Source organism: Ursus maritimus, unplaced genomic scaffold (assembly GCF_017311325.1).
Source record: "Ursus maritimus isolate PB19 unplaced genomic scaffold, ASM1731132v1 scaffold_19, whole genome shotgun sequence".
Taxonomy (NCBI): Eukaryota; Metazoa; Chordata; class Mammalia; order Carnivora; family Ursidae; genus Ursus; species Ursus maritimus.
Window position 1 is genome coordinate 56,771,946 of NW_024424341.1, and position 27,206 is coordinate 56,799,151.

Sequence of the window (27,206 nt, forward strand, 5' to 3'; positions counted from 1 at the left end):
TTTTTTTTTTAAGATTTATTTATTTGAGAGAGAGAAAGAGCACGAGCGGGAGGGGCAGGGGAGAGGGAGAAACTCAAGCTGACTCCGTGATGAGCGCAGAGCCTGGCTTGGGGCTCGATCTCATGACCCTGAGATCACGACCTGAGCCAAAACCAAGAGTGGGGTGCTCAACCCACTGTGCTACCCGGGCGCCCCCAAATATTTCATAAATATTTGTCAAATGAATGAATGAAGTCCTTACTACATCTAAATACTATTTTCTTTTCTTTTCTTTTCTTTTAAGATTTTATTTATTTGAGAGAGAGAGACAGCAGGAGCAGGGGGAGAGGCGAGGGGAGGAGCAGAGGGAGATAGGGAGCAGACGCAGGGCTGGATTCCAGGACCCTGGGATCACAAGCTGAGCTGAAGGCAGACGCTTAACTGACTGAGCCCCCCAGGCGCCCCTGCACTATTTTCAACCTTAGTTTGAAATCCAGTTTGACTCCTCCCATCAGCTCTGGGGCGGGGGGGCTGCTAGGAGCTGCATTTTGCAGGTAAGCGCTCTCAGACAGAGCGGTTTCATAACTGACCCGAAGTTACATAGCTTAGAAGTGGCAGAGACAAAAGTCAATCCCAGTGCTCAACAAATCTCGCTCTCTCTGCTCTGGGGTGTGATGTCAGAACTCCTTTCTCCCAGCTGTTTGCCCAGAGTGGGTGGTGGTCAGGTCAAAGGGTTCCAGATGGACCTGAGGACGCGGGGATGGACCACCTACCTTGGTTCCTGGCTGTGGGGAAGCCGGACGGCGACTCTCAGGGCTGGAAGCCCGGGAGACCCTTGGAGATCCAAGACCTGGGAGGGCAGAACGGGACTTGGTGAGGACAGGGAATGCCAAGCAAGTCCCATACAGCCCAGGACGCTCACCTGAGCGAGGGCTGGAGAGGTCTCTGTCGCCCCCAGGGGGCCGCCCCCAGTCAGCCTCAGGGGACCGGGATGAGCTCAATTCCAAGGACTCAGGCAGGCTCTAGAGGGGTCAGGAAAAGAGAATAATGCTTACCATCGTCATTCTAACTATTTTTCAGGCACTCAGCAACCGAGCCGCAGCATGAATAGGAGTGAAGATTTGAAAACCGGTGTGGTTTCAAATCTCAGCTCTGCCATTTATGAGCTGTGTGACCCTGGGCAAGTTACTTTACCTCTCTGGGCCATACTTCATCTTTGATATGAAGATTGAATACATACATGTAAGGCACTTAGAACAGCACCCTCACATGGTGAGGCATTGTAAGTGCAAGGTTCTATAATGATTGTGCATCTGGTGCTGTGAGAAGCAATTTACTTGCATTATCTCATTGAATCCCCTCCATAAACCTACAAAGCGGCAATTATTATCCCTATTTAACATACGGAGAAGCCAAGGCTCCAAGAAGGAAGTCGACGACTGGTATCACAAAGATGGCAGAGCTGGGATCTGAACCCAGGTCTCTTGGATACGCGATCTGATGGCCAAGGCACACAGCAGCTCTGACCCAGCTATGACAACAGTGGCTCCTGCTTCCTGAGGGCCTACTCCGTGTCAGACACTTTCTTATCATCATCTCTCCTTTTTCCAGAACCCTACACGTTGAGGGTGATGATCAGCGATGTCCCATAAATGTTACATAAATGTCTCTCTGGGAGAAAACAGCCCTGGTTTGTCACGTTGGCCAATCTCTGTGGTGCAAATACTCCCCCCATGGTCAATTTCAAGCTACCAACATGACATCACTGAATACAGACTTGAGATGAAATGCACACAAGTGGCTCTTGGGAGGTGTTGGGAGCTGGCTCCACCATCCCACTGGACTATGATCGCAATATAACAAGCAAAGAAACAAAGGCTTCTGGAGCTTAGGCTACTTGCCTGTGGCTGGTTAGCTGAGAGAAAGAAAGGGAGAGAGAAAAAGGTTGAGTGGGTGAAGAGTTGGGCTCAGGGCAGATGGGACAGGAAGCTGGGCATGGGGAGAGAGGCTTGTGAGTCTCACCTCCCTCTCTGATGACTCCTCTCCTTGGAGTGCGGGGGATGGGGAGTCAGGTTCAATGTTGGGGGGTGGTTTCTGGGGGCCCCCAAGACCTGCCAGCGTGTCTTCCACCATCCATAGCTGCTGCTGAGCAGAAGCTCTGTCCTGGGAGGAGGAAAGAAATCTGTTACCCAAAGGCGGGAAAATGCCAGGAGGGTTAAAGTTGGGTCTGAAATCAGTGAGGCTATATTTATGGAGTCATAAATGAATTATGTATGCATGGGGAGGTTATACTTGTGGATATCCATTTCCATATGGATATCCCATTGACCCACCACCATTTACCATAGACACTGTCTTTTCTAATCTGCTCTGCAGTGTGACCTCTGTTATACATAGATGAGCATATAAATATGTGAGTCTGTTTCTGAATACCCAATTCTATTCCTTTGGTCCATTTGTCTTAACTACACTGTCTTATTAACCGTAGCTTTTCAATCAGACTTGACATTTACTTGTCTTTGTTCTTGGAGGTTGCCTTGGCTACTCTTAGTCTTTTGCACTTCCAGATACAATTTAGAGTCAGCTTGTCAATCTCTACATAGAAACCTCCCCGATTTGTATTGGGATTGTAAATCAATTTGGGGAGACTACATCTTTACATTATGTACCTTTCCTATCCATGAGCATGGTACATCTCTCCATTTATCTAGGTCTTCTTTAAGTTCTCTCAATGACATTTTGTGGCTCTCAGAATAGATGTCTTGTATATCTTTCATTAGATTTCTTCCTGGATATTTAATTTGTTTATGCCAATTACAAACACTATTGATTATAAATATTTATTCTCTGGGGCTTAAATGCCCAAATATCTCAAGAAGATAATTGATTTTTGCATATTATCCTTGCATTCAGTGACCTTGATGTTGTTTATTCTAACAGCTTATCCGGAGATTATTTTGAATTTTCTACATTTATACAATCATGTGCCATCCGTAAATAAAAAATAGATTTACTTCTTCTTCTCTGGTCCTTATACCTTTATTTCCTAGATTTGTACTGTCTAGGACCCCTGGTACAATGTTAACTAGAACTGGTAATAGCAGCACCCTTGTCTTATTCCAGCTATCAGGCAGAAAGTTCTCAATATTTCACCGCCAACTGTTTGCTGTAGGTTGGTTATAGATGTGTTTGTTATCAGATTAAGGAAGTTCCCTTCTATTCCTATTTTGCTGAGAGCTTTTACCATTAATGGATGTTAAATTTAGTCAAGTGTTTTTCCTGAATTTATTGAGATGATCATGTGGCTTTTCTCCTTTTTAAAAAAAATGTAGTGAAATACATGGACTGATTTTCAAGTGTTAAATTAACCTTGCATTCCTGTAATAAACCTAATTTGGTTCTTTTCATATATTGCTGGTGCTGAGAGATATTTAACACCAATAGATGGGGGATTAGGGTTGAGGAGTGGATTTTAGGAAGAAGGGGGACAGGTTTAACATGAAGAGAGTGGAGCTTAAATCTGTGAGTATGTATTTAATACTAGAAGTCAACGGTTTGTTTATTTCATTTGGGGGGCTTGAACCCACGACCCTGAGATCAAAACCTCTCAAGATCTGAGATCAAGAGTCAGATACTTAATTGACTAAGCCACACAGGCACCCCTAGAAGTTAACATTTAAAGGGTTCCTTCGTGGCACAGTCGGTTGAACGTCTGACTCTTGATTTTGGCTCAGGTCGTGATCTCAGGGTCATGAGATCGAGCCCTGCATCAGGCTCTGTACTCAGCCCAGAGTCTGCTTAAGACTCTCTCCCCCTCTCCCTCTCCTGCTGCCCCTCCCCCACCCTCTCTAAAATAAATAGATCTTACAAAAAAGGAAGTCAACATTTTAAACTAAAGGTATATGATTTAGAAACTCCATTATTAGGCCTAGATTGAAGAAGTGGGGGGAGGGGCGCCTGACTGACTCAGCCGGTGTAGCGTGTGACTCTTGATCTCTGGATTGCGGGTTTGGGCCCCACCTTGGGTTTAGAGGTTACTTGAAAATAAAATCTTAAAAAAAAAAAAAAAAAAAAGAATGAAGAAGTAGATCTGAGGCTGAAGTGGAGCTTGAACCAAGGGATTGGATTTAGAACTAGAAATTCCAGAGGATAAATATAACAGCAAAAGTCAGGAGGCAAGATGGGGAAAAGGCTGAAGGGTGGGGCTTTGAACTGGAAGACAGAGCTTCAAAAAATTAGAAGAGAGATTTAGAACCAGACGGCAGAGTGGGTCCGAACCTGAGGCAGATCTTAAAATGAAGGGTTTAGAATGAAAGGAAGGGTTTAAAATGAAAGGAAAGGACATAGAGGGGAGGGGCTTGAAATGAAGTGGGAGGGGCTTACATGCCCAAAGGATTTCCAGGCCAAGATGGTGGAAAGGGTGGAGTTTGGGGGACATACCTGGGGGGAACCAAGGTGCAGCAGGTACTCCAGGGTCTCCCTCAAGGTGCCCAGCTCCTGTTCCAGGCTGCTGTATGCGTCCCAAACCCGCTCTCGCTCCTCAGGTCCCAAAAAGGGGGAGACACGGGGTTAGTATGCCCACCCACCAGATCTTCCCCCACTCCATTTTTTCCCAGCTGACTATGAGGAAGAGAAGCCTGGTTGCTGGTGCTCTGAGGGTTATATGGACTACAATTCCCAAGAGCCTCTTCGCTCAGACTACTAGAATCCCCAGAGTCTATATGGAACCTACTATCCCAATGAGCTGCCAGTGTAGACAAATAACAGATTTCCCTAAATTCTCTGATTATCTCTGAAGTCCTCTAGGGTAGCAGACTCTATAGATTCAGTAAGTTCTTGGGACAGTCACGATCACAACCCCCACGTGCCCCCGGGGAAGCGTCACCGTCGTCATCATCATAGCAGGTAACATTGATTAGGTACCAACCATGTACCAGGCACTGTCCTTGGTGCTCATTTAATTCTAATGAGGTATTATTAATGTTTCCGTTTTACAGATAATAATGATAGCTAACATTTCTTACCATATACCAGGCACCTGTTAAACATTTATAAGCTATATATTGATATGATATTTATATATTTATATTTATATATATAAATGTATATATTTATATGTTACATATAAGATATATACATATATAAAATATATATTGTATTATATAAGTGTTAAATATTCATTCATTTATGTATGTTATGTATAAATATATATGTATTTATGAAATTCTAACAATGACTCCATGAAGTAAATACTATTTTTATCATTTCAAGTTTGCATCAGAGGTATCTAAGGCCCAGAGGGGTTAAGTAACTTCTCTAAGGCGACACAGCTACCCTGAGTGCGAGCAGGAGCTGAGATTTAAAGCTAGGAAGCCCATATCAAATTCACCCTCTCAGACTACAAAATTAAGTCTGCTGTTTCTTGGCTGCTTGCCCCTCGCCCTCTAAGACTGTCAAAGTGACTGATTCAAAACTTGGGGAGAGGGGGAGGAGGAGGGAGGGAGCCTGGGTGGCTCAGTCAGTGAAGCGCCCGACTCTTGATACTGGCTCAGGTCACGATCTCAGGGTGGTGAGATGGAGCCCCGGGTCCAGCTCCGGGCTCGGCGTGGAGCCTGCTTAAGATTTTCTCCCTCCCTCTCCCACTGCCCCTCAACCCCAAAAAAAAAAAAAAAAAAAAAAAAAAACACTTGGGGGGAGCGGAATTCTCAAGAACAATCTTCCCATGAGCCTCTGCGGCAGGTCCCCTTCACAAACAACCTGTGTAGTCCTACTGGGAGAGCACGCCCCTTCCCAGATGCTCACCTGAGTCAGGTGACAAAGAGTGGCCCTCACGCTGACCAGTCGGTCCTGCAGGAGGCGCTGGCGCCCCCACGCCCTCCCTGGAGCGCCAGCCTCCCTGGTTGTTTGGCCCAGCTGCTGTCTGGTCAACTCCAAGGCTGCTTCTAGCTGCTCCTGCACCAAGAAGCAAGGTAGTTAGACTTCTGAATCCACATTCAGGCCCCGGGAGAGAGAAAAGGTGTCATTCCAAATCCTTGGGCGTCCTGGGGAGCAGGAAGGGAGAGGCCAAGTGTCCTTCCCCATCTCAGAGCCTCATACCTTCTCCTCCTGCCTCTGGTCTATCTCCTCCTGCAGCCTTCTCAGGAGCCGGTCCTGCCCACACAATTTGGTCAACAGAGTCTGGAGAAAGGAGAACAGGAGCTACTTATGGACCAGACCCGGCTCTTCCCTTGTCCTCCCTGCCACCCCCCTCTCCCACCCCCATCTAAAGCATTCTCCCCAAACTCTGAGTATTTGGCAGGGTTTAGACCACAGAGAACTTACATCTGTCTCCAAGCTTTGGTGAAAAGTTGAGTCAAGGGGGGGACCTGGCTGCGGAGGAGGAGAAAAACCAGGGGTCACGTGGACAGACAGATCTTTATTGTAGCTCAGTGCTCAGTCAAGCCCTGTTCCTATTGACAGACCCCCTTCTCCTTATTAGCGCCCCTCCCCTTTTTTTTTTATCTAGGCTTGACGCTGGCACGGAGCCCAACCTGGGGCTTCAACTCATGACCCTGAGAGAGATCTGAGCTGAGATCAAGAGTTGGATGCTTAACTGATTCAGCCACCCAGGCACCCCCTTATTATCTTTGTTCCAAGATTTAGCAAACCTCAGTAGACCACCTGTCAGATTCTCGGCTTTAGGAAGATGCAATAGACTCTGTTACCAAAAAGCTTCGGTAATGTTATAATTAGTGGAGAATATTTAGACATTTCTTTTACAACTGAAAATAAAATAAGGATGCTCGCTACTACTGTTAGAGTTTAACACTGTATTAGAGATCTTGACCTATGCTATAAGAAAAGAAAAAGGAAACAAATAGAAGTGTAAGGATAGGAATGATATGCTCATCGACTCAGAGAAACCAATGAAATCAAAGAGTGATTAGAATAAGAGAATTCAGGGGCACCTGGGTGGCTCAGTCGGTTAAGCATCTGCCTTCGGCTCAGGTCGTGATCCCAGGGTTCTGGGAACCCATGTTGGGCTCCCTGCTCAGCGGGAGTCTGCTTCTCTCTCTGCCCCTCCCACCTGCTCCTGCTTGCTCTCTGTCTCTGTCTTTCTCAAAGAAATAAATAAAATCTTAAAAAAACAAAAAAGAATAAGAGAATTCAGGCCGCCTGGCTGGCTTAGTCAGTGGAGCATGTGCCTCTTGTTCTTGGGGGTCTTGAGTTTGAGCCCCACGTTGGGTGTAGAGATTACATAAATAAATAAATAAATAAATAAATAAATAAATAAATAAATAAATAAATTCAGCAAGGGTGCCAGGTGAAAGATGAAGTTCCAAACATCAATAGCCTATTTCTACACCATCCATAGCTAGAAAATATAATTTAAAAAAAAGAAGAAACCATTCAAATAGCTTTTAAAAACTATCAGGAATTTAGGAGTTACCTTAACTAAGAGCATATGAGATCTCTATTGAAAAAATTAAAAAAAAAAACAAATAGAAGAGAGGCGCCTGGGTGGCGCAGCCGTTAAGCGTCTGCCTTCGGCTCAGGGCGTGATCCCGGTGCTCCAGGATCGAGCCCCACATCAGGCTCCTCTGCTAGGAGCCTGCTTCTTCCTCTCCCACTCCCCCTGCTTGTGTTCCCTCTCTCGCTGGCTGTCTCTCTCTGTCAAATAAATAAATAAAATCTTTAATAAATAAATAAATAAATAAATAAATAAATAAATAATGATATGAATGAATGGAGAGATATTCTATATGTATGCTACCCAGTTTGTGACAGCCCTAGGAAACTAATAGAAGCATCGGTCAAGGGACCTTGAAATAGCCACTCTTCTCTAGGCACACTAGTCCAGGAGATGACATTCTCCATAGCAAAGAAAGCAAGGAATGGGGCTCTAGCAGATTCGAGATGCCACGGGACACCTACCAATAAAACCATGGAAGCCCGTGTCCCAGGAGCTCTTGGGGGTAGTTGGAGATATGTGGAGGAGCCAGAGGGGGCCTGGGAGGAATATTGAAATAGAGATGTTTAGAAATTGGCGTGTTTTAGTAACAAATATTAGAGTGGGTGCATCCAGAATTGATGTGACCTAGGAGACTCTTTGAGGTTCAGAACTGGGCCCCCACAACTTCCTCAACTACCTGTTCTCCAGCTTTGTGCCACTGTGGGGACACATAGGATGATAATAAATGGACGAGCCTGGCAAAACTGCCCCAGAGATCAATAGAAGTTGCAATCTACTCTCACTCTCACATTTGTGGTTATCTGTGGATATTCTAGGCTACAATTCCATGATGCTCAGAGGAAATAGCAGGTGACCATCTTGGAAAGATAAACTGGAGACACAAGATAGGTGCAATCCACACTACCTCTCCCAGCATTGTCTTGGAGGACAGTATTCTGGACTACAATCCCCATAATACTTAAGGCGTAATGGCCAGAGACCGGCCTGAAAAGACAGCCATGCGGACTGATGGGAGATGAAGTCCACTTTCCCCCTCATATCTGAACTCAGATGTGCTTATGTTGAACCACAATCCCCATGATGCCCAGGGGCCATGGCCTGCAGACCTGCCTGGGAAGACAGACCACAGCCATATGGGAAATGTAGTCCCCCTCCCCATTAACTCTCTGCTAACCTGTGTTCTGGCCTCCTGACTCCAGTGCTGGGGACTCCTGGGGGGCCTTCCTCCCCCAGGCTCAGAGGAGGGTCCTCGACGAGGAGTGGGGGGCCTGGAGAGTGTTTGGCGCTGAGGGCCCCAATCCAGGGGAGGCCGGACGTCGATGCGACTCAGAGGGGTATGGGGTCTGGCAAGAGGTGCTATGTCACTGGAGGATGGAGGGGGTCTGCGTGCAGGAGCAGAACGAGGCCGGGGGAGGCTCAGAGGTGAGGGAGGGCGAGAGAATGGTGTGAATAGGCTGTTGGGCAGAGAGAATAGGAGAACTGGGTGAACTAGAGCCCCTTCACCCCACTACCCCCCCTCAGCCTCATGTACATGTCCCCTTTCAGTGTGTCTCACTGTCCCTCTAGAGTAGAACCCCTCTCTATTAGTCTGATCCTGAATAATTTCCCCCTTTGTGGCATCTACTCCTTAGGACTTCCCCCTATGGGTTCTGACCCCACAAGAACTCCGGCAACTCACATCCGCTCAAGGGAGAGAGAACTAAGCCATACTGGAATCGGCCACAGTTCCCGCCCTTCTCTTAGGCCATGCCCCCAACAATAGCTTTTCCTCTGACACTCTGCCCTCTGGAAACTTCTTGTCCCAGACTTCCTCAACTCACTCCGGGCTCCTGGTCCTCCGGATCTGAGGTCCAGACTGGAGGTCGGCTGTGGGGCTGGGAGTGAGCAGCCCGGGTCGTCCACGACCTCTGGAGAGCCGAGCCACCTCTGGTGACTCTAAGCCGTGTCTCTCTTCCCCTCTTCTCACCTCCGGGGGACCACCGGGACCGCCAGGGCCTTCTCCAGGCTGGGGACGTGCGGGTGACCTGGGTCGCCCACTAAGGAGTGGGCACAGAAAAAGACATCACTCCTTTGTACTTCATAACAACCCTTAATCCCATTTCACAGATGAGCGCACGGGAACCTACACAGAATAAAGGGTAAGTGGTGCACTATAAATCATTGTTCCCACTTTGCAGATGGGAAAACTGAAGCCCTGGGTGTGGAAGTGACTAGTGCAGGGCTACAAGGTCCATCGGGGTCGCTGGACCCAATGTCCCGGACTGTGAGTCTCCAGACTGAAACTTGGGGAAGGCCGGGACAGAGTCAGCCTAAAGCTTTTCTGTTCATATTTGACGTTACTTCAATGGCAGCCTCTGAGGCGGAGACTTCTGAGGGAGCCAATCAGAGAGTGTGCAATATTGATGAAGGGGGCTGAACAATGTGGTGGGCGGAGCCTAGAAGAGAAAGACTTTCTGCTGATTGGAAGACAGGAAGTTCCCTGGAGGTGGAGCTCAAAGGGCGGAGCCTCCTTAGCTAGAAGACGTATGATTGGACGTTGAAGAGGCAAGGCCTAAAGGGGAGGGTCTGGGGAATAATTAGATGGACTTGGATTGGAGGTACAGGTCAGGGGCGTGGCCAGGACCTAAACTCACCAATCGTCCCCCTCCGCGCGCGAGGCCCGGCCCAGCGCCCTCAGCCAGCCCCGCAGGTCCTCCAGAGTGTCGGCGGCCAGAACGTAGGTCCTCATGCCTGGGTGCTCGGCCTGCGGGGAGAGAGAGCTGGGGACCTGGACGCCCGGGCCCTCTAAAAAGGAGGATGCCATGAACTCTGGTCAAGGCTTTTTATCTCCAATAACGGATGTTTCCACGGCTGCCCCCATGGCTTAGCGCTTTAGTGCCCACGGGGGGTGGGCAGACTCACGGTGAAGGTGAAGCGCCGCCCTCGCGGGACTCCTGGCCCATCTGGTCTGATACTGTAGCTAGGGAGCAGGACACTGCCCAGGACGCTCTCCTCGCGGCTGTCTGCAAAAGAGGGGCTGGGGTCAGGGATCGATCGCACAGGGATCTGGAAGCCAAGAGGCTAAGGGAAAAAGAGGGTGGGAGGGGGGCCCATCCACCCCGTGCCAGGGAGGGCACTGACCCTTGTAATAGAAGAGGCAATGGCCGGAGAGGACAAACCAGCGGCGTTTCCAGAGCCGGAGCCCGGAGCTGTCCTGGGGAAACAGAGTGGGAGGGGAGGCCTGAGTAGAGGGGGTGTGGGGAGAAGAAACGTGGAAATGAAGACAGTGACACCCGGAGGCAGAGAAACCCAGAAAGAGGAGAGGAACAGACACATGTTTGCTGCAATAGATTGAGCTGGAGAACTGGAAGCCAGAGTGTACGGGCTGAGCTCACATAGATTCTGGACACAGTCAGACCTGAGTTGGGCTCCTAGCTCCACCCTTCTCGAACTATGCCATTAGACTAGTCATTTCCTGGCTAGGACACTCGTGTTTTCTCATCTGTGAATTGGGGATTGAGAAATTACCGGAAGGTTGGAGCGAGCTACTGTATAACCCATGGCCCGGAATTTTATAGACTCAGACTTTTGGTCAGATTATTCCGGAGTCTGAGACACAGAGAGAGGCCAGGAAGGTGGCACTGGGAGCCCTAACCTGAATCCTGCATCTCCCCATTTCCTCTGCCAAAACGACTCCATCTCCAACCTTGTGCCCCTCTCCTCTTCAATCCATTCCTACAGAAGCCAGCACGATCTTTTTCAATTATGTCAGATGGTGGGCGTCCCTTGCTCAAAACAGAGCCTATTGTCACACTTAGAATAAATCTCAAATTCCTTCCCCTCTTTTACTGGCTTGCAGGGAATCTCAAACCTAGGTCTGCATAAGAATCACCAGGGGGGGTGGGGCGCCTGGGTAGCGCAGTCGTTAAAGCGTCTGCCTTCGGCTCAGGGCGTGATCCCGGCGTTCCGGGATCGAGTCCCACATAGGGCTCCTCCGCTAGGAGCCTGCTTCTTCCTCTCTCACTCGCCTGCTGTGTTCCCTCTCTCGCTGGCTGTCTCTCTGTCACATAAATAAATAAAATCTTAAAAAGGAGCTTATTAAAATACAGATTCCTGGGTCCCAACCCCAGAACTCCCGAGTCAGTAGATCTAGCAGGGATTTCCAGCAAGTTCCTAGCAGGGACACGTTGCGAACCACTGCCCTGCCATCCCTCCTATCTCGACCCTTGGCTGGCTCCAAACACCAAGCTTTGGCCTGCCATAGGGCCTTCCGCTCTCAGATCCCCTCCGCTCTCCAGCTCTTAGCATAATGGGCTCCTTCTTGTCAGTTAGTTCTCAGCTCAAATGTCACCTTGGAGACTTCCCTGACCAAGAGTCAAAGGGTGCCCTCATCCCTCTGCCACTTTTGCGCATAGCCTCCTGTGTTATTTCTTCAGAGCAATTCTTACAATCTGAAATATGCTAGTGTAGTATCCATCCCTGCCCCACCCCCTCTTGAACGTACTAGAGACATCTGTTTGTCTTATTTGGGCTTGGCATGTTATAAAAATTCAGGAAGTGGTCACTGAATGAATGAACGGGTGCAGGGAACAAGGACAGGAAAAGGGGAGAAGCCGCATTAGGAAAAAGGAAACGCGTTTGGAGACTGGGAAGGAGAGAAACAGTGGACAGCCAGGGGCCCAGCGTCAGTCAGTGTCTCTTCCCTTCTAGTGCTCACACCACCTGCTTATGAAGCCAGCCTCGGATGTGCACTGGAAGGTTGGGATCCCTTCGGAGCGCATTGCCTCTCTTCCCGAAGGCATGCACCTTGCTTACTGCCCGGGTAGGCTTCTGAGGAGAGAAGGAGGACAGAAATGAACAGGATGGGTTTGGGTGCAGGCAACCCAAGGCCCTCGCTCGGCCGCCCTCAGACACCAAGCCAAGGAAGGAGCTGGATTTTGAGATCAGAACGGGAGGTGCGTGGTACAGAGTTGATAGACACTTTGAATGGGCAGACAGAGATGTTTGGAGGAAAGGAAGAAGTTACTGGTTGATGGGGGAGGAACTGGGGTGTCAAGGGTCTACTGCCAAGGAGAGGATGCCCTTGGCCACTAGAGCCGGAGATGTAGTGCAGTCTTTGGGATTGGAATTGGAAATACTGGCTGGGAGGTCCCCCAGAACCAGGAAAGACTTCCATGCCAAGTTCCTGGTGATGGATGGGTCAGCTGAAGGGGAAGATGCCCCAGTGCCAGGGAGTGACTTCCCTTAGCAACCATGTCCAGGGCAGAGAGATGAGTAGACGGAGTCCCCTCTCCCATCCACACAGGTGTCTCAGGCATCTACGGCCCCAGTCCCACAGGAAGCCCTTCCTTGGGGAAGGCGCTGACCAAGTTTGGGATTGAATCTCTAGATTCTGAACTGGGGAAACTGGAAATGAGTAAAGAGAGTGGCAGAGGACAAGGAAACTAGTGTTGTCACTGAACTTTGGGCTGGGGTGACGACTGGTGACGCAAGTGTCGCAGGCCTCCTGGGGCCTTATCATCAGAGGAAGGTCTTTCCTTATCAGATTTCAGAACTTGGTAGGATGGCTAGAGGTAGGACAGGGAGTTCTCAGTCCCAGTCAAGGGTAGCCACAGCCTGAGTTCCTGGAGGGAGCTTCATGGCTGGGGAGTAACCCTATCTTAGCAACCAGAGTCCAATGGGATTGTTACTCTGGTTGAATTAGGAAAATACAAGGGGTGGGGACAGCTGGAAGTGTCTCTGAATTCCTAGCTAGGGCTGATGGGCAATTTGGGACCTTACTAGGTGTGGCAGAGCCCATCGCTAAGTATCTTTGCCCTTAACGATGGGAATCCCCTGGGTTGGCACGGAACCCGGGGCTGGGAAACAGGAGAAGGGGGCAGCCCGGAGCCCCGCCCTCCTCCCCAGCCCCTCCAAGAAGTTCGAACCTTGGTGCTCAGGCTGCCCAGGGAGGAGATGGTGGAGGCGCTGCTGGCCAGGCTGAGGCTGCTCCGAGGTCTGCCCTCCTCCATCAAGGGCTTGGGGAGAGAAAGAAAGGGGCTGTGTGCCTGTCTCTGCAGCTGACCCGGCTGGGGACAGAGACAGGGTCAGGGACTCGCAGGTCGGAGGAGGCTGAGGAGAAAGAGCCTGTTGTCTGGGAACTGGGGGGCTGGGGGAGGCCCTGGCCTCGGACTGCATACCGAGAGTGATGCCAAGAGAGGTGGGCGGCACTGGCAGCTGCGGGGAGGGGGCAGCTGTCTGCAGCCCAAGACAGAGAATAGGGGCTCCTTTATTCTTGCCCTCTGCACTGTAGCCAGGAATGTGACCCTCTCTGTGCTCAGGGAGCCCCCATTCCCTCCCTGCCTCTTCCCGGCCGCCCCCAGCTACCTGTCTCCTGCCCTCCCACACGCATCCCCAAGCCATGCCTGCCAAGCTCTGGGACGCCAGGAACGCACACCCAGGCCAGCCAGGGAACTTACCAGCTCTGGGGTCCCAAGGGCGGGGCAAGAGGGCCGTGTGAGTGCTGGGACCCCCAGCTGTGGTGTCCCTCCTTTTCTGACTGGGAAGGGGGGCTACCTCTCAGACCTGTCTCCCTTCTCACCTGCTCACTCACACGCGTTTTGCTTTTTGTCTCTCGTCTCTTCTGGTCACTCTTCCCTTTCTTGCAGAGCGTCTCTGTCTCTGGCCTCGCCTTGTCTCTCTGTCTCTAATCCGTCTCTTCCAGTCTCCCTCTCCCTCATTCTCTCCCCCGCCCCCCACCCAACACTTTCCCTTCCAGGCTTTCTGTTTCTGTTCCAGATCTTTTTCGCTCCGATTTACAGAGTCTCTCTTCCTCAGGTTTCCATCTCGTCCTCTCCCTCTCTCTCTCCCTCACCCTCAAGCTCTTCCTCTTTCTCTCTCTCTCTCTCTGTCCCCACCGACGTTTCCTCCTCTCGCTCAGATTCCCCTTCTGTCTTCCTCCCCTCTCCGTTTCTCTTTCCTCCCTCCTGGTCCGCCAGCCGCCCACGCTGCGGTCTCCCCTTCCAATCCCGGCTGACCACGCCCCTCCTGGCCTCCCCCCCCACTTCCAAGCCTGACCCCTGGCTCAGCTGCCCCCACCGCTGAGGGGAGGGGCTGGGGCCCCCCTGACTTCTGGGTCCCTTGCTGGGCTGGGATTCCTAAGTGTCTGGAGAGGAGGAGCTGGGCCCAGACTCCGGGACCTGGGTCACTGGCACCCTGAAGGGAGGTAGCTGGGATCCTGGAACTAGAGGGGCCTCAGATTTCTGGGTACCCGAAAAGGTGTGAGCCTGGAGTCAGGACTCCTGAGTCGTTAATGGAGCCAGGCATCTGGAAATGTGTTTTTGAGAGGATGGGTCCAGGTTTTCCAGGGAGGAGGGACTGACGCTGGATTCCTGGATTATGGCTGGGGCAAGGTCAGGTAGCCATGGTCACACATCTACCTCAGATCCAGGTGAGAATTGTATTCTAGACTCAAGATGACCCCCTGAGGAGGTAGACACGGTCCCTGGTCATATTTCGAGGAGCAAAATTACAGACCAGGTAGCAGGGATGGGCCGGGGAATTGGGACTGTGTGCCTGGGCCAGGAACTTGTGGCAAGAGACCCCACCCCGACGAGGTTCAGTCAATTCTACCTGGCCAGGATTTAAGTTTGTATATGAGCTTTTTTTTTTTTTTTTTAAGATTTTTATTTATTTATTTGACAGAGAGAGAAAGCACAAGCAGGGGAACAACAGAGGGAGAGGGAGAAGCAGGCTCTCCGCTGAGAAGGGAGCCGATCTGGGGCTCCATCCCAGGACCCCGGGATCATGACCTGAGCCAAGGCAGGCACTCAACCGACTGAGCTCCCCAAGCTCCCCTGTGTACGAGCTTTTGTATGAGTTTGAAGTGGGTGAAATCCAGGTTTGGGGCCTTGTGCTTGACACCAGGAAGGAGTCTGAGTTTTCGGTTTCGAATCCACTCATCCAGTATTTATTGAGCACCTACTATGTGACAGGCACCAAGGAAAAAAAGCAGCGAGCAAAGCCAAGTGCTTGCCTTCAGGGTGCTTACATTCTTGTTCTCCTTTGCAAACAATCTAGACTCTGCTGTGACCACTTGGGGCAAGTGACTTCATTCCCAAGCCTTAGTTTCTCATCTGAAAATGGAATGTGAAAAAACAATGCTCTCCCCCAACAGGAAGGAAGCAGACCGGATGTGACGGTGGGAGACTCTAGCCTGGGGCCTGCTGATTAAATCGGGGCGGGAAGCCGGTTTCACACCCCAAAAGTCATTGGGAGAGCGCTTAGGCGGCTGAAGCCGTGCACGCCTTTGATGGACAAGCTCGCTTATTTCGGGGCGTGTCGCGCTCGGAAATGCGCGGTGTCGTCACAAAACCCCTGGAAACTCCGCGAGAATTCCAACCTTACTTTCCCTTCCCCCCAGCCCTGACGCCTTGGTTTCGAAACCCCGCCTCCCCTCGTGACGTCAGCACGTGCGGCCGCGTTGGACTATAAAGGACTCGCGGGCTGCGTCAGTTTCCAGCCTCGCTGTGTATTACAGACGCTTACGAGAAGAACCCCGCATCCGTTCGCCGCTACAGTGCTTGCAGCAGCAGGTTTTATAACCTGAGTCCCCGAGCCCGGCACCGGAGGGCGAGATGAACGCGCTGGCCTCCCGAGCCGTCCAGATCTGCGATCGATGGTGGCAACCCGAGCCGGCGCTCCTGCCCCCGGGGTGACGCGCAGCCCCGAGTCGGTGAGTGAGGGGTCCGAACACCTGCGCCCCCAACATTTGGGGGCTGGGGATCAGACTCCTGGTCAGTGAGGAGGGAGTTTGCGCTTCTGGGTACCGAGACAGGAGGGTTGGAGGCCGGGACCCCTGGGTCCTGAGGAACGAGGGCCTGGGAGCCCGGACTCCTGTGTCTGGAGAGAGGTGGGGACCAGGACGCACTCCGGGGCTCGGACTTAGGAAGGAGAAGAAATCGGGAGCCTGGAGGCCTGAGCCTGGCGAGAGGAGGGTTCTGGAAGCCAGACTCATGGATCCCCAGTGGAACAGATGGAAGGAAGCCTGCAGGGGTCGCAACTTTTGAGTCTCAGGGGCCGGAGGGTGATGAGGGCCTGATTTGTCGATCCTCGGGAGGATTTGAGAACCGGGGACTAGGATCTTGTCCGTAAGGGAAGCAAGTAGAAGATCGGTATTCTCCGTTCTGGGGACTGGGACTTCTGGGTCTGAGAGAAGAGGCTGGGGGCTCAGACTCCCGGGTATTGAGAGGAGAGAGGTGGGAACCACCCTGCCTCTGCTGGAGATGGGAGTGGCAGGGATCAGCAAAGAATGTGGGGCGGGGACTCTCTTGTTGCTATTTTGCCTTACTATTTCCGTTGCTATGACTCACAGTCATCCTTTGATGCTCTCCCCTACATGGCTTCTAAACTCTATTTCCTTTTGTTTATTCCCAGCTCAGACAGATGGCCCCAGGCCAAGTGCCCCATCAGTCTGCCCCCTGGAGGGATACCTCCCCCTTTTTCCTCCTGTCCCCACTAATGGGCCTCCTCAGCAGGGCCTGGGGCCACCTGAGGGGCCCAGGACCTCCAGAACCCTGGCTGTTGGAAGCGGTAACGGGAGCCGATCAGGGAGAAGCTGGCCTCGGGGGAGAAGCTAAGACATTTCCCGCCACCGGCCATGCCCTCTGGGGCAGGCACTTTCAAGGGGAGACTGGAGACAGTGGAGCAGCTGAGGAGGATGGAGAAGTGTTCTGGGAGGCCTGCCATGATCTAAAAGCCAACAGTTCTCTTCTTGAACCCTGGGAACTTTCAGATGATGATGGTGAAGAAGAGTATGGTGGGGAACAAGCAACCAGTGTCCCTAAAGAGCAGGGAAGTGAATTTATAGATGGCCAGCCTGCTCCCCTGTCCCCCAGCCTTCTGATAAGAACCCTGCAAGAACCTCCTGGAAAGGAGAAGTCTGCGGAAGGAGGAGCTGCTGAAGAGGAAGAAGAGGTCACGTTCTTCTCTTTTCCTCCATCACGCTGGGAATGTTGTCCAGGGGTGGAGGAGTTCGAGAAGGAAGGAGAAGCTATAAACAGAGGAGCTGTCGGAACACTTACTGCCCCTTTATCTCCAGGGTCCAAGCCCAGAGCTTGGGTGTACTATGCTGGGGAGGAAGACGATCAAGCCACAGAGGAAAAAAGAACAGAGGATAAAGAAGTCACAAAGAGCTCCATTTCCTGCTCATCTTCAGGCTTTCACCCCAGGGCCTGGGAGTGTTGTTCAGGAGAGGAATCTGAGGAGGAGGAAGATGAATTCACTGATTCAGGAGCAGCTAAGGAGGAGGGAGAAGCCGAGGGTCCCTCCTCCGTCCCATCCGCAAGTGCCCTCGTGAGAGCCTGGGTGTATCGACCAGGAGAGGACACCGAGGAAGAAGATGAAGACAGTGACTCAGGAGCAGCTGAGGAGGAGGGAGAAGCTGAGGGTCCCTCTTCTGTCCCATCCACCAGTGCCCTCGTGAGGGCCTGGGTGTATCAACCAGGAGAGGACACCGAGGAAGAAGATGAGGATAGTGACTCAGGAGCAGCTGAGGAGGAGGGAGAAGCTGAGGGTCCCTCTTCCGTCCCATCCACCAGTGCCCTTGTGAGGGCCTGGGTGTATCGACCAGGAGAGGACACCGAGGAAGAAGATGAAGATAGTGATTCAGGAGGAGCTGAGGAGGAGGGAGAAGCTGAGGGTCCCTCTTCTGTCCCATCCACCAGTGCCCTCGTGAGGGCCTGGGTGTATCAACCAGGAGAGGACACCGAGGAAGATGAGGATAGTGACTCAGGAGCAGCTGAGGAGGAGGGAGAAGCTGAGGGTCCCTCTTCCGTCCCATCCACCAGTGCCCTCGTGAGGGCCTGGGTGTATCGACCAGGAGAGGACACCGAGGAAGAAGATGAGGATAGTGACTCAGGAGCAGCTGAGGAGGAGGGAGAAGCTGAGGGTCCCTCTTCTGTCCCATCCACCAGCGCTCTAGTGAGGGCCTGGGTGTATCGACCAGGAGAGGACACCGAGGAAGAAGATGAAGATAGTGATTCAGGAGGAGCTGAGGAGGAGGGAGAAGCTGAGGCCACAGATACCTTCTCAAGGGCCTGGATATATAGGCCAGGAGAGGACACAGAGCAGGAAGATGATTCAGAAGCAGCTTACTCTGAGCCAATTCCCTCCCTTCAGGCTCAGAGCACCCTCCACAGAGGCTGGACATATCGGCCTGGAGGGGGCACAGAGGGAGGGGAAGTTGCTGAGGAGTGGGGAGAAGCTGAGCCCCGCCCCTTCCGAGTGACCATCTATTTACCTGGAGAGAAGCCACCACCTCCCTGGGCTCGTCCTCGGCTGCCCCTCCGACTGCAGAGGAGACTCAAGCCCAGAGAAACCCCGACCTGGCATCCAGACCCTGAGACTCCCCTAAAGCCCCAAAAGGTGGGTACTGAGGGCTCAATTTCTCGAGTCTTAGGGAGGAGCTGGAACTCCTGGGCCTGGGGGCGGGGGTAGAAGGGCTGGACACCCCAACTTCTGGGTCCCCCGTGTGTTGCAGAGGATTGCATGTGAACTCCATTGGGAGGGCTGTGTTCACTGTAATGCAATCCTTTGCAAGAGGCTGGGGCCCCCGGGGGAGTGGGGAGCAGCTGTGGCTCAGGTCAGCACCGGGAACCAGCCTCCACCTGCAGTGAGTCACGTGGAGAATCCCGTGAATCCGTGACTAGCAGGTGACTCAGAAAGCAAGCATTTTTGCATAACTCATTTTTGTTTTGGTGTTTTCTCTCTCTCCCCCTCCGCCCTCCCCCCTGTGGACACGTGTGTCTTGCGTCTGCGCTGCTCTGTCTCCAGGTACGCTTCTCTGAGAAGGTCTCTGTCCACCTCCTGGTTGTCTGGGCAGGACCAGCCCAGGCCGCCCGCCGGGGACCCTGGGAGCAGCTTGCCCGGGATCGCAGTCGCTTCGCCCGGCGGATTGCCCAGGCACAGGAGCTGCTGGGCCCCTGTCTCACCCCTGCCGCCCGGGCCAGGGCTTGGGCCCTCTGTGGGAACCCTCCCTCTCCTCTGGCCACCACACCTGCTCCTCCCCAGGTCTCACCATTGTCCTCCATCCAGGCTACACCCTTGATGTTGGGACATGTTGGAGCATTTCCCTCCACTCCTCCTGTGTCCCCCTCTCCTTGCCTGGACCTCAGTGGGAGGCGTGGCTAAGATCATGGAGTTTCCTGTTTCTATTAACTATTTATTTTTTGTGTGTTGTTTTATATAAGAAATAAAACCTGATTTGTAGCAAGCAGAGTCATTGTCCGTGAGTGTATCTGAACTGACAATAATCCACTACCCCTGGGGTAAAGGCGAGTACCTCAATAGAGGACAAACTATATTTCCCATCATCCCTCAAATTTGCCTCTTCTTGTCCTGAGCTGCTTTTGAACTAAGGGCTGGTGGGTCTTGTAGTTTTCTTTGGTATCGGCCTACGTTTTATTAAACTTGGGACAATTATCTCCCCTGGGGGGCTGGGAGCTAGATTCACTGATCTCAAAAAAGGGTTCAATTCCAGTTTTCTGTGCCTCCCTGGACTATACTCATCCTCCTACTGTCCTTTCAGTGGTGAGTTGCCCAAGGCTTTCGGTGGTCCAATTTCACCTTTTTAAGCCCTGTTCCATAGACTGTTACCTTACTTATAAAATGGGACTAACAATAGTACAAATCTTACAGGATTGTAAGGCCCCAAAGGTGTTCATATTTATTTATTTGCATTGTTAATTTTTTTAAGATTTTGTTTTTAAGTAATCCCTACGCCCAACGTGGGGCTTGAACTCACAACCCTGAGATCAAGATCCCACCATCCACCGACTGAGCCAGCCAGGCATCCCAAGTCCAAATTTAAAACAATGCTTGCCAAATATTGAATGTTAGTTAGCATAGCTAGTATTGTAATTATTCGCACTCTCACCCACGCATGTCTTGAATTAACCATCGAGGTTTACATCTCCAACTCAGAAGTCTTTTCTGACCCCATAAGATCTGTCCAGCAGCTTAAAGAAGAGTGGCTCAGATATCCTGACCCCTGTCGAGCCTCTGACCCTGCCCCTCTCCAGCGGTTCCCCAGGCTCCTGCCACACTATCCTTTCATTTCCCAAAAGGATCAAGCCGCTTTTCACTTTAAGACGGTTGTATGATGGGGCGCCTGGGTGGCTTAGTTGGGGTCCTGGGATCGAGCCCCAGCATCAGGCTCCCTGCTCAGCGGGAAGGCTGCTTCTCCCTCTCCCACATCCCGTTTGTGCTCCCTCTCTCTCTCTGTCAAATAAATAAAATCTTAAAAAAAAAAAAAAAAAGACGTTTGTATGAGCTGTGCCTACTGCCTGATGTTCCCGCCCCTGACCCTCTGGCCCTAGTTTCTCATGATTCTTCAGATGTAGTGTGAAAAGCACTTTTTTAGAGAGACCTTGATCTGACCCAGCTAAACTGTGCCTCCGTGTGCTTTTTCCTTCGTAGCAGAGGAGCATTTTGATTTCTTTGCTGTTTAAGACCCATCTCCCATGACTGAGTCCCGAGAAAGCAGGTGCTGCTGAAAACCCTACTTCCTGGAGCACAGGCCTGGGCACCCAGGCCGACTATGATGTGTTGGTTATGAGTAAGGTGGTGCAAAAGAAGGCATGCGGGGGGCCCTTTCTCCAAATGAGCAGGCACAGAAGCTGGTGAGGGCATGGTATTTCATTGGATTACTCACATGCCAGCTTGCCATCGAAACTGGACAAGCAGATGGCAAAGGCTTGGAACGGGCAAAGCGGGAAGCGGAAATCCATGGTGAACCTGTCCGAGGACACGCGGCCGAACTGGAGCACCAGGTAGTCCGCTGAGGAGGAAGTCAGGAACTAAGTGAGCCTAGCCCCACTCCTCAACTCGCTTCCGCGGGCCTCTCAACTTCGAGAACTACCGCTTCTCAGGGGCTGTGCGGCGCTCTCACTAAGCCCAGAAACCCTGAGGGCCGTTTAAACTACAATTCCCAATAGGCTTTGCAACAGCGTGGAATCGGCCCTGCCTAGAAAAACGCTCAAGTGCTGATGGGAGAAGTAGTTCTCATCCGTTCATGCCCCCCGCCCCCCGCCCCCGGCCCAGATAAACCGGTTCCTAGGAGCTCACGGTTATCCGGATGCACGATCTGGAAGTTCTTGACCGAGGCCGCAGTGACTCGACCATGAAAATTGAGTACGTAGGCGCGGCTCTCGTCCTTCCACGACGGGGTTTTGTTTCGCAGCAGGACCAGACCCTGGCTGGCCCCCCGCTGGAGGCGACTCAGTAGCGACTCCTTCTCCTAGAAGATAGAGGAGGGGGCGTGGTTAACCTACAACCAATGAACTTTTTTTCTCCGGACGCAAAATTTTGCGTCCCTAATCTCTCCTCCTTGAGAAACATAAAAGTCTGACAAAGTCCTTCTGGCTTCACATATGACCACCTGCAAGCCATGGGTCCCCTTCTCCCTTAGGACCTAGGGTAGTTCCCCCAGACCTTCCTCCCGGACTGACCCAGAGATTCTGAACTTTAGCCAACTCACGTTTTGAGGCTGGACGCTGATTCTCTGGTTCTGGGCATCGATTCCTGGAATGACCACAGTCATTTTCCGGGGCCCTCGCAATCCCAAGATGTTGGTCTCCTGGGGGTATTATGCTCCAGTTGGCCTGGCTCTTTCTCCCTCCCCACCGTCCTGCTTCATTCTCTCTTGTCTCCCAGACACTCACATAACATACAGCCGCCAGCTCCTGTCTGATCCGAGCGGTCTCCGGGAAGAAATTCCTCCTTTCAGGATTCACCCCACTGTCAAAGATGGTGTACTTGGTGCCCAAGACATTGGATCTGCTCCAGGTGGGGAGTGGTCAGAGTAAAAATAATTACTGTTTTGTTGTATATTAAGCGCTTTCCCAGGTCATGTCATCAACTCTTCTCATTAACCCTCTAGTTGGGACTTAAGTTTTGTTCTCCATGCATCTACAGTCCCAGGCCCCTCTGTTTCTTTGATGAGCCATGACTTTTAGTCCCCTGCCTTTTAGGAAACTTCTCCCCCCCCCCACAAAGATGCAAGAATGTGTACATCACAGCCCTCTCCCAGGGGAACTTAGGAGTCCCACCCCCTTACCTCTCAAGAAGTCAAATGTCTTAAATGTCAACCTCTGCTCCAAAGCCCTTAGTTCTCTTATTCCCACCCACCCTGGGGCTACCACCTGAAGATATACACATCCCATCAATCCATAAGACAAAAGGTCCTCGAGCAGGTGGAACTTGTGCTCTGTGGCCTGCTTGTCCCCTTCTCCCCCCACCCCTCCCAGCGCCCCCGAGGCCTCCTGCCACCCGTTTCTCATGTATGAGGGATCTGCCCACCTGACTTTGCCCACAAAGTGGTCCCCATCCCGAGATAGGTCTGTGGGGTCCAGGGAAATGAGGTAATTCGAGGTTTTGCTCCTTTTTCTCTTGCGCCCAGCCAGGAGGAAGTGCTGTGGGTAGGAAGAACGGCCCATCAGAATCAGTTTCTGGTATCTGGCTAGGGTTAGGGGTCCAAGACAAGGAAACACCGTGTCCCCATGGCTGAGGAGAGGGTAATGGAGCAAAAAGCATCCTGAGCCTTGCTGGGAGGTGCGGGTTCTCACTGAAGGAAGTCATCAGCTGGGTCCTGAAGGGGAGCTTCACATCTTAATATCTTCCCCCACTCCTTCCGCCATTGGGTCCCGGGTCAGAGGGGACCCAGCCAGGCTGTGGCAGACTGGGTGGCTTTGGAGAATAGGGAAGAGCCTCATTTGGAACATTGCAGCGGGACTTTGGCAGGCATTTCGTCCGGGAAAAGCAGGTCTGGCACTACTGAGTAGGGGAAAAGCCTCTTTTTGGGAGAGTGCCTTGAAGAGAGGCCTCCACACCGAGGGGGGAACTGACCAGCTTGAGACCTGCATGGTTTGGCTCTAGAAGACACAATCCACGAGGGGAGGGGCTTGGTTTCTGAGGGGCGGGGCTTATCCGAGGATTGGGTAGGGGCCTGATAAGATTAGAAGGCGCAGTGAGAGGCCGAATTTGGACAAACACTATGGGGCCAACACCTCGAGAGGGTGTATAACGGGTGAGGTTTTGGACCCTGAGACAGCGTGGCCTGACTTTGAGAAAGATGCGCCCATCTCAAGAGTGGACGATACTTAGTTACGGGCTTGGTTAGGGCCTTTTCTACTGCGAAAGCAGCGTAGTTCCGTGAAGGGCAGGGTTTGGCGTTGGGGTTCATAAGTCCTAGCTCAATGTCATCATTGAGCAAGACCTGGATTCGTGAAAGTCTTGACCTCGCTCAGAAAGGGGAGGGACTTGCCCCTGGGAGTTGTAACTTGCTCAAGAGGCCGCCAGACCGCACCTTCCGCCCGTCGGCCGCCTCCAGGTAGAGATAGTAGAAAGGGAACATGCCCTTGTCTACCCCGCACTTGTCGCGGCTGATGCGGCACTGCACCGTGTGGCCGCTCTGCGCCGGCCGCATCACGTAAGCTTCCATGTCCTCCCCCAGCCGAAGGCTTGGCGAGCTGAGCGAGCTCCCCACATGGCTGTGGCCCGCACCGACCTCTCCTTCCGGTGTCTTGGACACCTTCTTTTGGGCTGCCAGTGGGGAGTTCTTCACTGTAGACTCCGACTCCTCTTTCTTTTCTTCCGGGTCTTCGCCCTAGCCGACGCGCCAAATTCAAATTAAGGGACGTTGAGACCCGCCCCTACCACAGGCTTACCAACTACTGATTGGCCATCCCAGCTCTCAACCATGTTTTCTGCCTATTGGTCAAACGTCCCAGCCACGCGCTGATTGGCCAGTACCTTCAAGGAGCCCACCCAGCCAAGCCCTTATCATCTGTTCATTGGTCACCACTAGTAGCTTCCCTCTGAAGCCACGCCCACTCCATCTACAGATTGGAGAACCTCTTTGAAAGCACTGTCCATTCGGCTAAAATCAGTGTTATTTCCGTCTAGATAACATAATACGGCCCAGATCTACCCAACCGAAACTATTTATCTTTCTTTCATCAATACCTTCGTGAGTGCCAACTGGCCCTTCCTCATCACTGTTTCACCCTCTTCAAAGTTCGCTGCCTTTCGGTGGGCTGGATTTTAATGTATGTGCTTACATTGATTTAAATCCTCTAGATGGACTTCATAAATGGTACACACGTACACACACACACACACACACACACACACACACACACACACATCTTCTAGCCCAATCATAACAGGTTCCACCCACCAGTGAAAGGGCCTCTGATTGGGCTGTAGAATTTTAGACCCACTCTTTCTAGAGTCAAAGGCCTGCTCCTATATCCTGATTGGCTGTGCCACCTCCCACCTTGTTGGACGCTAAGACTCCACGTCCCAGGTCATCATCCATGCCAGGTTTTGGTTCTGGACTGGGTGCCTCATATTCATCTCCAACATCCTGGGATTCACTCTGTTCCTCCGCAAGAGCCCCTAAGGGGTGGAAAAAGCCAAGACTGACTCAGGACACCTGGGTCCCAGGAGCTTGGGACCAGGTCACCAGTGCTCTCTGGAAAAGGCCAGATATCCTGGGTTTCTGGCCTCTTCTTATTACTCATCACACTCATTTGCCAGATCCTCCTCCTCCCCCATGGGCACAGGTGTCTACACTGGCTGAGAAGTCTCTGACTGCCGCGTCCAAGAACAGGGTGGGGTTAAAGTCCTCCCTTTATCTTTTCCCAAAGAATGCATCAGAGAGATTGGGAACTAAAATGGAAGGGAGGAATGGGGCTCGGGGTGATAATTAAGAGTCCTGTTATTGAATCGTTGGTCATGTCATGAGAATAGAAGGAATTGTCATACAATATTAAGAAATAACAAGCAACGATGCTACGACATATATGAACATTAAAAACATGCTAAGCGAAAGAAGCCAATCACTAAAGATCAGATACTGTATTATTCTATTTAAATGAAATGTCCAAACTGAGGGCTGCTGGAGGGAAGGGGAGTGGGGGGATGGGGTAATTGGGTGATGGGCATTAAGGAGGGCACGAGCAGTGGGTGTTATATGCAACTGATGAATTACTGAACTCTACACTGAAACTAATGATGTACTGTACTGTATATTGGCTAATTGAACTTAAATTTTAAAAAATAATAAATGAAATGTCCAGAATAGGCAAAGAGACAGTACATAGTGGTTGTCTAGGGCTGGGGGAAATGAGGTGTGTGTTGGCGTGGGGACGGGGGGAGTCGAGGGGTTACTGCTAAAAGGTACAGGGTTTCCTTTGGGATAATGATAATGTTCTAAAATTGGCTGTGGTGATGGTTGCTCATCTCTGTAAATATACTAAAAACCATGGAATTGTAAACTTTAAATGAGTGAATTGTATGGTATGTGAAATATATTTCAATAAAGCTATTACAAAAAAGGGGGAAGGATTTGCCACATAGACCAGGGGACCGGATTTCACCCAATGTCCCCAAAATTACCAGGTGGTTGGTGGGCTGGCCAACCCCTGCGTCGAGTCCCTGGAGGCTCTTTATAAGGAGGTGGAGAAGCGGGAACGTCCTCCACGGAGACTTCCTCCAACTCTGGATCAGAACTGTCTGGTAGCCAGGATAAGGGAGAGGGACTAGAGACTGGGATTTTGGGGGGTGGGGAGGCGAGGAAGGGGCCTGGAGATTCAGATTCCTGAGTGTTGGAGAAAGAGTAGCTTCAGGATCTGGAGTCCTTGGTGTGAGGGATGACAGAGCCCACGGGGGCCTGGACTCCTGGGTTCTTTGGAGAGCAAGGATTGAGGTTCCAGACTCCTGGATCTGGTGGGAGTGTAGTTCTAGGATATAGGCGGGCCAAGGACTCAAGATTACCTCCTCCTGTCGGGGATGCCAGTGGGCCACGCTCACCGCTGCCATCTCCACTGCAGCTCACGATGCCCAGGGCACTGTGGGCACCAGAGCACAGATGTGCCTCTGGCACGTTCTCCTGGAGGAAAAGGTTCCCAAGGCCTGGGAGAGGGTGCAGCGAGGCCCATTAACACGAGGTACAAATTCCAGTCCTCTGCGAAGATTCGCTCCCTCACTGACTCCCAAACACCGTCCCCGAATGACTGCCCAAACCCCGGAGACCCATTCAGAACACAAACTCCATCCTATGGCTCAAGCAAGCACAGCCCTGCGGCTAAATTGTTGCAGCTCCGTGCCTACACAATCCCACACACGGCTCTCGGTCTCTCCAGGACCGGTCTCGAAAATATCCAGGCCCCGCCCCCTGGACTTTGTTAATTCCAGACCTCATCTTCTCAGGAATTGAGTCCCTGCTTTTTCCAGGGCCGCCCCCCGACCCCCCAGGCTCCGCCCCAGAGCTCTAGGAAGCCCAATCACGGCATTCTCTCGCGCTCCACCCTCAAGTTGGACCAGGCTCCGCCCCCAGGCTCTCCCTGCTCCGCCCCTGAGCTCACCCAGGTCCCGCTCCCGGGTCCCCAAGGGCTCTGCACTGGGCTCTTCTGGGCTCCGCTCGGCCCCTTCCCTCTGGGTACTTGGGGGCCGCGTCCCAAACTTCCGCAGACCCCTCCCTCTAAGGCCTAGGCTCCTGCCCGACACTAGAACTTTTCCTCACCAATGTCACCCGCGAGGCGCTCCTCCCGCCGCCAGGGTCGCCGGGGACGCAGGGAAGCGTCGGGATTGGCTTGAACCATGAGGGGCTCTTGGCGCTTCCGCCGCTGCTTCTTCTCAAATAGCCGCCGCTGCGGGTGTGGAAAAGGGGGGGTGTGGGGGCCAGGAACCGGACAGGAAGACAGGGGTGAAGGAGGGCCTGGGGTAAGGGGAGGCATGCACGGGAGGGAGTCCG

The 27,206-nt window shown here is 52.0% G+C and overlaps 3 protein-coding genes across 6 annotated transcripts in view; 1 reads left to right on the forward strand and 2 right to left on the reverse strand.

The window, feature by feature from the left end:
* Positions 1-14,344, reverse strand: part of PLEKHA4 (pleckstrin homology domain containing A4) — a 22,640-nt gene extending 8,296 nt beyond the window's left edge. For 2 of the 4 annotated variants that reach the window (XM_040634273.1, XM_040634275.1), the window contains exons 1-16: positions 13,870-14,344; positions 13,339-13,428; positions 12,134-12,241; positions 10,553-10,625; positions 10,334-10,434; positions 10,066-10,175; positions 9,253-9,468; positions 8,607-8,886; positions 7,894-7,968; positions 6,301-6,348; positions 6,076-6,156; positions 5,782-5,931; positions 4,420-4,518; positions 2,002-2,142; positions 902-1,001; positions 753-829 (exon numbers count right to left, since the gene is read on the reverse strand). In XM_040634273.1, coding sequence (XP_040490207.1) covers positions 753-829; positions 902-1,001; positions 2,002-2,142; positions 4,420-4,518; positions 5,782-5,931; positions 6,076-6,156; positions 6,301-6,348; positions 7,894-7,968; positions 8,607-8,886; positions 9,253-9,468; positions 10,066-10,175; positions 10,334-10,434; positions 10,553-10,625; positions 12,134-12,241; positions 13,339-13,422 — 1,743 coding nt within the window. In that variant the 5' untranslated portion in view covers positions 13,423-13,428; positions 13,870-14,344. Of the gene's footprint in view, positions 1-752; positions 830-901; positions 1,002-2,001; positions 2,143-4,419; positions 4,519-5,781; positions 5,932-6,075; positions 6,157-6,300; positions 6,349-7,893; positions 7,969-8,606; positions 8,887-9,252; positions 9,469-10,065; positions 10,176-10,333; positions 10,435-10,552; positions 10,626-12,133; positions 12,242-13,338; positions 13,480-13,869 lie in introns of all 4 variants that reach the window. The other 2 variants (XM_040634274.1, XM_008684519.2) reach the window with 2 other exon arrangements.
* A 1,543-nt stretch (positions 14,345-15,887) lies between these two features.
* PPP1R15A (protein phosphatase 1 regulatory subunit 15A) lies at positions 15,888-19,666 on the forward strand. The gene is made up of 3 exons (XM_008684520.2): positions 15,888-16,124; positions 16,826-18,814; positions 19,223-19,666. Exons 1-3 carry the CDS (start codon positions 16,068-16,070, stop codon positions 19,577-19,579), a joined length of 2,403 nt encoding a protein of 800 aa, XP_008682742.2. The 5' UTR covers positions 15,888-16,067; the 3' UTR covers positions 19,580-19,666.
* A 118-nt stretch (positions 19,667-19,784) lies between these two features.
* Positions 19,785-27,189, reverse strand: TULP2 (TUB like protein 2). The gene is made up of 9 exons (XM_008684669.2): positions 26,976-27,189; positions 26,228-26,365; positions 24,726-24,847; positions 23,754-24,053; positions 22,748-22,860; positions 22,111-22,225; positions 21,927-22,025; positions 21,515-21,686; positions 19,785-21,227 (listed from the first exon to the last, which is right to left on the reverse strand). The coding sequence occupies exons 1-9, from the start codon at positions 27,187-27,189 to the stop codon at positions 21,094-21,096; spliced, it is 1,407 nt and encodes a 468-aa protein (XP_008682891.2). The 3' UTR covers positions 19,785-21,093.
* Positions 27,190-27,206: the final 17 nt, after the last annotated feature.